This window comes from Triticum aestivum, chromosome 1D (genome assembly GCF_018294505.1).
Source record: "Triticum aestivum cultivar Chinese Spring chromosome 1D, IWGSC CS RefSeq v2.1, whole genome shotgun sequence".
In the NCBI taxonomy this organism is placed as follows: domain Eukaryota; kingdom Viridiplantae; phylum Streptophyta; class Magnoliopsida; order Poales; family Poaceae; genus Triticum; species Triticum aestivum.
The window spans coordinates 434,098,456-434,107,473 of NC_057796.1; the positions used below are offsets into that span (position 1 = coordinate 434,098,456).

Here is a 9,018-nt window from a genome sequence, read left to right on the forward strand (position 1 = left end):
TTCACCCTGGAGCTCGTGACATGGTACTCGAGAAGCACCGGCAAATCAAAGTCATCATGTGTTGTCGCCTTCACTTTCCACGGTCTTATGAGCTACATATGAGCACGGTAATGAAGTGACATGCCATGCAAGTTATGATCTTGCACAGGCCGGCGGTAGACGAGGGAGGAAGGCCATCGGTACCACCAAAATTCCTAGTTCGGAATGCTTTGGCAGTCCCGTACTGTCCTCCCAGATGGCAGTCGGTAACAGATATGAACGATCTTATATTTCTTTACGGAGGGAGTATGAGACAACCGATAATCCTAAACACACGGCACCCTTATGAACGTTTCCATACTTCTTCCATCTATCTAAACCGCTCCCCCTGAATTACAGCTGGGGCGGGGTCCCTCCCTCCCTCTTAATCCAATCACATTTTGCCAACTAAAACTAACCCTGTAAAAAAACTCGTAAAGGCCCGTCCGTGTAGCATGACTGATCACACAACACCATCACACGTTGCCGAGTAATGCTACACGTACAAAAGGATACATACTTTTACATAAAGGTGGGTTTTGATTGGAGATTAAGGAGGAGAAGGGGCCCACCCTCATAAAAATCAGGGGGGGAGAGGTTAGTTAGTTTGAAAAGATCCTAGTTAGCGTGTAAAAGTATGTAAACCTTTGTAGGTTTAGCATTATTGCATGCTGCCTGTTGCCCCGTCGTCCTCGCTTTTGGCAGCAGATCAGACCATACATGATGGAATGAGTCCGCAACGCAACGCAAGGGCAGACCTGTTAAGCTAGTAGAGAAGTTGTCCCGGGCCACAAATCTCCCTACTAAAATTAGACTCATGCATACCCACTAGCTAGCTAGAGATGCTCTATATAAGTACCGACCACTCCTCTAATTCGCTGTATTGAGATACCCAAATCGCAGTGCAGGGGTAGGTCGCTAGAGATCAAACCAAATACAGTTTTCAAATGATTAGTGTCACACATGTTGCACGAAGCACTCCGATCCTGACGGTTTTTACAATTAATGTTGCCATTCGAAAAGAAAAAACAACAAAAGAAACTAAAATTTGGCATCCGAACAAAAAAGTTATCATACTTGACAACCAAACATCCTCGCACCATTAAATTTATCATAAAAGCCATTCAGCTTTGCCATGTGTTGGTGCCACACGTGAGCCATTTATCATCGATTGATCACCTCGGCCGTGGTCGATCGCTGCGTAAGAGACTGCCAAGGACGCAGCTGGGTGGGTTCGTTCACCGGAGCAAAGATCATCGAGGCCAACGCCCCTACCCGAAGCGCTCGGTAAATGAAGCAGCACCTGCATCCTTGGCGGTTTTGATCACCGAGGGAGCAAGCAAAGGCTCCTAGCCTCCTAGTGATTTGCTTACCAGCTAATCTAATCGATCGATGTCGCTGCCGGGGCAGCTCATGACGTACGCGCTTGGAGCCAAATACTGAGAATTCAATTCATAGGTATATATGTTTGTATTTGTGGACCGTGGTAAGTAATTTCGTCGGCCGGCAGTTCACAGGTTGCAGCCATCTCCAGGTGTGAGTGTGATCGATCGCTCACGCGACCTCCACGGCGGTCCGGCCGCCGAAGTCGAGCGTCAGCATGGAGGCCCTGAACCTGCGCTGCTTCTCGCTCTCCGGGGACCCGGCCGCCACGGGGGCACCCGCGCCGGCGCCGGTGGTTGCCAAGAGGCGGTCTGGCGTGCCGAGCCACTTGGCCTCCATGTACCGGCGCTTCCTCCAGGGCGCCATGTGCAGGCTGCTCTCCCGCGCGCACCGCTTCGCGGCGGCGCACATGGCCCCGACCACGGCCCGCAGCTTCTCCGCCCTGCCCACGAACGCCTCCGGGAGCGCGGCCACCAGCGCGCCGTACCCGGCGCCGCCGCGCGCCATGGCGAACTCGGCCCGGAAGCTGGGCTCCACCACCACCCGCACCGCCCTGCCGCTCCTCGTCGGCACCACCACGTCCACGTAGCTGTGCTCCCCCGCGGGGAACTCCGCCGATCGCGCCCACCTGGACCGGCACACGGCGCTGTCGTACCCGGCGTCGCGCAGCCGCCCCGCGACGGACCGGAGCGTGCAGCCCCGGCACCCGCCGCCGGCCGTCGCGCGGGTCGCGCAGGAGGAGCAGACGCCGGCTGCCGCGGTGGCGGCGGAGCGCGCCTGCCCGAGGGCCTCCTCCGTGTCCGCCCGGATCCGGCTCTCCGCCGCGCTCGTCTTGCCCAGCACCTCCTGCACGTACGCATTTGTCACGGCGAGATCAATTTACATGCCCGCGCCCAACAACGGAACAACAACACGCCAACCAGTTCACGGCGGCTCCATTAACTTACATGCAAATGCGAGAGCTGCTCCGCCCAGAACGCGCTGCTCTCGGTGGCGGCGCCACCGCTGGCCCTCTCGTCGTCGCTGCAGTCGCCGTCGCCGACGGTGGCTTCGTCCTCGGGCCACCGCTCCCGCTCGGCCTCCTCGTAGAACCCCAGCACCATGTTCGACAGGCTCATCTCGTCGCCGGCCTCCGCCACAACCATTTCCGTCTCTTCTGATTAGTTGTAAATCTGGTGTGCGTGGCTCACGTTGCTCCGTGGTCAGCTGCAGGCTCCTTCCCGCCGGTTTATATACCCGGAGGCGCGGGGGACGTGGCGAGGCGGCAATGGATGGTACGGTGCTCGCGGGACCCGCGCGGAGTGGATGAGGCAGTTCCAGATGGCGTAGGGCCCCGGTCGGTAGGGATAATTGAACAGCACGATCACACGTCGGTTGATGGCCTTGATCCTCTGCGGACGAACAAATGAGATTTTGTTACATTGAGTAGCAAATGAGATTTTGCAAAGAGCCTAGATGATTCTTTGATCGTTTGCTACACCATGTGTTGACTCAAAGCCTACATGATTTCGATTTGAGTTTTTTGATTGCATCACAAGGGCAAACAAAGGATGTATTTTTGAAGAAGTTTGTGTGGATGATAGATCTTCTATGGAATGTAGTAAAAAAACATTTTTGCTAGAACTCATCTAGATGAGATTTAATTTGGTCTCATTCACCTTTTATAGCCATTGAATGTGATGCTATAAGATGCGTGTGTGCTGACGTGGGGTGTATCCGTTCTTGTTTCGAGGTGAATGAGACCAAATTACGCCTCATCTAGATGAGTTCTAGGTACTCCCGTAAAAAAATCTTAAACATCAATCATATGAGTCAAATGATCAAAATAGAAAATTTCCCTAGGGATTATAATCCTCCAAAAACCCTTTGAATTGAAGAGGCCCTAAACTTGAAGGTGCTTTTTTGATACCAAAACTCTCAAAATGGTTGTTTATCTTTTGTAACTATGTTTTCTACTCTAGTTCAATTGCATTCATGATTTGCTGGCAAATCTGGCTGTGTTGGTTGTTGTTGCACTTCCACGCGCTTCAGAGCTTTTAATGTTGCTGACATTCCATATTTGAATGTGCCATAGGAGGCTTCATGCCTGACAGGAGGACCGCAATCTGTTGGTAAATGTGTGCATTCAGTTGGAGGTTGTCGCCAAGTTTTTTACCCAACATAGATGGTGACCTAGCCTTCATTGGAGTTCCGAGCTGAGTTGTGTGCCTTTTGAGACGAGAGTTGTGTTTTCTTCACATGGCATCGACTTTTAATCATGTGGCTTGTTCTTGCTTTTATTCTTGTACTCTTGTTCATTGTGTGCATCTCGATGCAGATGTTGGAAGTTTGAACTCTTTTGTGAGTGTGTGTATCACCTGTTGTAAAGAATCAATAAAAGGATGCCTTCAAAAAAAGTAAAAAGTGAACGCATAGGTGGTTCTTGTATGATGCTCCTTTACGATGCCATTTCTAAACATGAATCCCTCCATTTGTTCACATGATTCTAGAAACGCAGGAAAGGAAAACAAATCAGGAATTGGATATGAATGCATGCGTAATGGAGGGAGTACAAAGGATTAGAAAATGTAGGAATTTTGCAGACTTGTGTGTTTCGTTAACAAAAATAGAAGAAACGCGAGAATTGTAATAAACATAGTCAAATCAAAGTCAAACCTCATGGAAAGTTAAAATCAGCTTGTTATTATATCTCTAAGTATCTTAGTCTTGTTCTTCGTGTGTAGGAAATTGAAAAAGGAGTTCCAAGTAGATTGTAAAAATCTCGTGTCTTCTCTCTGAAATTGACACAAAGGGTAAAATATTTCCATTTTTCGTTTGCGACATTCCTTTGAACCATAGGCTCGAATAATGCCACCACGGATTTTTTTTCCTATTCTTATGTGTTCCCTCCACTTTTCCTTTGAACCAAAGGAAGCCCAAGAGTTTTTGTTTTGTTTGATTAGTCATCTTGTTAGGGATTTCATATTAGTACTTGTACAAATGTCGATCTTCAAGTATGTGCTCGATGAGTTTTCCTAGACGAGTAGTTTTTCTTTTTTGAGCAAAAGGGGTTTCCCACCGATTTTCATTAAGAAAACCATATATAAAGGCTCACATATGATCTACACACGCACACCAAACTACATCGTATCTAAGTGCTTCACAGACGCAGCCTAGATCACTGGGTACAACTAGAGCCTAGACTGGCTAAGCTACAAACCAGATCACAACCATAACATCTAACTAGTTACTAAGCTCCCAAGAAATCGAGCCTCCTGGTGCATCGTGTGTGAAAAGGGCGAGTGAGCCAATGTCGTCAGCGGATGACCGACGTGGGCTGGCTCGCTTGGCCCAACTTCCTAGCACGAGACGTAACACGATGTCCCCAACTTCTCACGTATGTTCTGCTGATAAAAAAAATCTTCCTCACGTATGTCCTCTCGCGCTTCCTGGCCCTCTTCTCTATCTCCCCAAACGCGGCGCCCGCCGCCGCCTCCAACCCTGCCTGCCTCCCCATCTAATCTCCATCACCAGTCGCCCATCCAGCCCCGCATCGCTAGCAATTACCCGACGGTGCGTCGACCATCCGCATGCTCACGCGCCCCACGACGAACCCTAGCCAACGTTCCTTTTCTCGGGTGGCGCCAGACGGCAGCTGGGGTGAGGATGAGAGCAAGAAGGGGGAGCAGCTTTTGGTGTGTGTGTATGTGGTGGGCGTGGGGGTGGGGGAGCTGGAGTTTGAGATGTGGTGGAAGGTTCAGGTTCAATAGCAACACCCTTAATTTTCTTCCTCCCAACTATGATTGCTGGCACCAATCACACAAACAGCAAGAATTTTTATCTGTATTCGCGACCTTGTTTCCCCTGATTTTGGTGTAAAAGTCGTGCTTTGAGTCCTCTCCTCCAGTTGATGCTTTCACAATCAATTTCTCTCTGCTAATATTTACTAAGTTCAATATTTTTCAGTAGTAGCAACTTAAACTACTGAGTGTACTGTGTGTTTGAGGTCTCGAAGATATGACATGTGGTTGGATTGCTTTTTCCCTTGCGATGTGAGGGTCATTTTCCGTACCATTAATAGTATTACTTAGTAGCATAGCGACTAAGTTTTCAGTATCATTAACATTACTTTGTAACATAGCCACTAAGTGTTGTTCATCAGGATGTCCATGTCCTCAAAACATTGGCGATGCGAGAAAAAAATCATATGCAATATTTTCAGGCCGCAAGAATTTAAATTTATGCTGCAATCTCATTTTATTTTTATTTTCTCATTGGCAATAAGCTGCACGGACCACATGTTAGAGAAAGTAATAACCTTTTTATTTTAAAAAGCTTAGTACCTTTGCGCCTCAATAGTTTGGTTGTAGCTGGATGACTGTATTGTGAACATGTGAAAAAAGCTTTTGCCACTACCTCATGCCAACAGGCAGTCCATAATGGTTATTGTTCAAATAGTGGTGAGGTATATGTATGTGTATTTTTCACACGGTGAAGCCTATATTTTTTTCTAGCCTAATCTAACTTAAAAGTTGGTTCTCTTTTCTGTAGTTGCATTCATACATCAAACATCCATGTTGTCGTGGTTAGTAAATACAGAACCATTTTAAGTGGACCGTGTTTATGCAAAACAGATCTCGCATGCTTGAGGTTATATAATTTTTTCTCTTTACCATTTGATACTACGAAGTGATCAAATTGACAATGACAAACCACTTTAATATAATTGGCCGCTACACCTTCCTACGCAATGTTAGCATGCTCCGATGCACTTTTTTATACATTCCCCTGCTATAATATGCTACATGTGCTAGCCATTTTTCAACTAGTTGCACTATTCATGCCTACAATATATTTGCACTACTTTTTTATGTAACCCTTGATGCATACTTGAAATCGATCAACATCGGCGAGGAAGGTCAGCTGCCCACTGCTGCTCCATTTCCTTTTCTGAGCACTGCCGCCCTTGAGGAGAGGTCCAGCAGCAATTGTTGCTGCTCCTGCCTTCCTTTGTCATCAAAGGTCTGGTGCCGTCATCTCACCGTAGCTCCCTCCCTACTAGAATTAGAGCAATGCCATCGACCGGTGGTTGCTGCTTCCTCTTCCTTCCCAGCCAGGTGAGTTTCTTCTTTTCCCTTGTCCGATTCTCCCTTCATGAGTTGCTTCCTAGCCTTGTTTTACCATCTCTGTTTCAGACGACTATTTGATTTTGGTGTCCTTTCGTGTTATTCACATAACCCCAATATAGAATTGCATACCAGATAAGACCATGAAGCAACATATATACTCCGGTACCAATTAGCCAGTAGGAAATGCATATAGGTCCACTACAATTGAAAGGTGGATCTATACAGAATAGGATGCATATATTCATGATTATTGGCAGTATTATTGGTTCAGTAGTTCAAGGTCATGTATTTTTTGTCACTGAGAAGACAACAGTAGAATGTTTCATTCATTTGTTGTTCAAATATTTATAGACCAGGTGCTTAATCCCAAGCAATACTTTAATTTTTAGAGCTACTCGCAATTGATCAGGGTTACTGAACCTGATAGGCAGGAGGCACCTGGCGAGCTCATTAATATAATATTTTTCTTCCGAAATATCAGATTGTGTTGGCCTCTTGCCTTATTGGTGGTATAAACAATATTTACGTCATGAATTGTGATTGCATGTAATTCTGTGACCTGACTACCAGGTCATGAAAGCAATTAATTACTGTTCAATTTTTTAATGTGAGAGACAATGCTACCTATTTCATGATCCTTAATGTTTCTTAGGTTTTCTGCATATATCCATTGCATTATTCTAACTATATTTTGCTAAGAAAAAATCTATTGCGACCTGATTTTTGATCATTTTTCAAATTGATCTGGTTTTGAACACATATTGATATGTTGTTGCTCTTTCTCCGGGTGGTAGTGTGTCGAGGGCATGGAATCTTCTTGAAGGACCAATATGCTGGGAAACTAATATTCAAACCCCCACAACATCAAAGTCATTCCTGCAGGCCTTGGTTTGTATTGGCAACTTGTCATATGTGTATAATAACATATTTTGAATTTTTATCACTTATTTAAAGTGATCAATTTCCTTTTTTTGCAGTCACATAATAAAGTGGCAAAGTATAACTTGGTTTTAGTTTCGGCTGCAAAACGGATTTATGATGTTCAAGCATTGATGGAGTCATTTATTAGGGAAAGTAGTTCACACTTAAGGGTATGCACAACCAAACCCCATTGGTACTTGTTCAGAATACCGGGAATACAATACTGCTACTAACTTGCATTGCAATGTCTGTGCAACCTTGAATATCAAGATGGTTGTTCAATCGCCTGAGAGTGATATTGTATATGTTGTTGGAATTGCTGGTTCCTCAAAGCTAAATGTTTATGGGTTCTTGCCTCCATAAAACCATTAGTATCTATATGTCGTGGTGTTAGAGTTCTTGCCTCCATGCATTTTTTGTTCTGATATATGCAGCAAAGAAGAGATTATGAAGACGCTTTCCTAGCTTTAGTTGGAATGAACACATTCTATTTGCCTTGTTTGTTGTTTCGGTGCTAGAATCATCTTCTTGCCCCAGCAAAACATGTGGTGGGAGTTGTTATAGCAGGGTATGCTACTCTACAGGGTATTTGATAAAATATTGCTTCTGCTTCTTTTCTAGATTACACTAACAGATTCATACGTATATGAAAGTTAGATTACCGCTTCAAAGAAATTTTTTGCAACAATACTATGACTTATATTGATGTAACAGAATTTTTGAACTTGCTGGTTGAAGCACAGTTTCCACCTATCTTAATGTTGTTTATATTTTATTTGTGTATTCATGCCATCCGATATAGCATGCAAAACCATCGACTTTGTTGTTGTGGTTGCGTACTACCACTGCCATTTTACCATTACTGTAGAAACTGCCTTTTATTGAGGTTTCCATCTGCCAAGACCATTATTGTTAGTATTATGGATTATTTGTATATGACAGTGGAGTTATATTGAATCTTGGTTGGTCAAATCGTTGAGTTGTATGATCTTTTAGATGAAATAATGCAGGTACAAGTCTTAGTTACCTGTATCACAGTTTTGTATTATTTCTTGCAGTTTAATATTGCCATGTTCATCTGGTACAAGGGTTTCGCCCTGAATCCCATGTGGTATTACTCTTTTGATAGTGTTGCTCAGATTTCATTTGCTAAGACGAATTGTTGTAAAAATATTGAATAATGGCCTAATTTGCTGCTGGACATCTTGAAGTAAAAGGTGTTCTCATACCATTATCCTTGAACCCAAAAACACGAAAGACTCACAGAAAATTAACGTTCTTGCCCTAGAAAAGAAGCAGCGGAACTATATATTGTCGAATTAACAAACAACCAATAGAAAAATGAGGGAGAAAACGGCGCGGCAAAGCGTGCGTATGCTTCTAGTACATGGGCATAGCAAGATCTAAGTGCCAACATCACATTTCAGCCCCAAAAAAAAATCACATTTTTTTGCGGGAAAATAAAACATCACATTAAAGCAACATTTCCAAAAGAGTTACAAGTTCAATTACCAGCGCCACGAAATGAAGTCTAGATCAGGGCACCAAGCATATACTACCTCCATCCGAAAATACTCATCGCTCAATC

General features: G+C 44.8%; 1 protein-coding gene and 1 long non-coding RNA gene across 2 annotated transcripts; one reads left to right on the forward strand and one right to left on the reverse strand.

Annotated features, from left to right (window-relative positions):
• Nucleotides 1-953: 953 nt before the first annotated feature.
• On the reverse strand, nt 954-2,592 carry LOC123173065 (uncharacterized). The gene is made up of 2 exons (XM_044589887.1): nt 2,349-2,592; nt 954-2,247 (listed from the first exon to the last, which is right to left on the reverse strand). Exons 1-2 carry the CDS (start codon nt 2,544-2,546, stop codon nt 1,573-1,575), a joined length of 873 nt encoding a protein of 290 aa, XP_044445822.1. The 5' UTR covers nt 2,547-2,592; the 3' UTR covers nt 954-1,572.
• A 2,246-nt stretch (nt 2,593-4,838) lies between these two features.
• Nucleotides 4,839-8,282, forward strand: LOC123173081 (uncharacterized). The gene is made up of 3 exons (XR_006485880.1): nt 4,839-6,497; nt 7,304-7,397; nt 7,487-8,282. It is a non-coding gene; the product is annotated as an uncharacterized lncRNA (long non-coding RNA).
• Nucleotides 8,283-9,018: the final 736 nt, after the last annotated feature.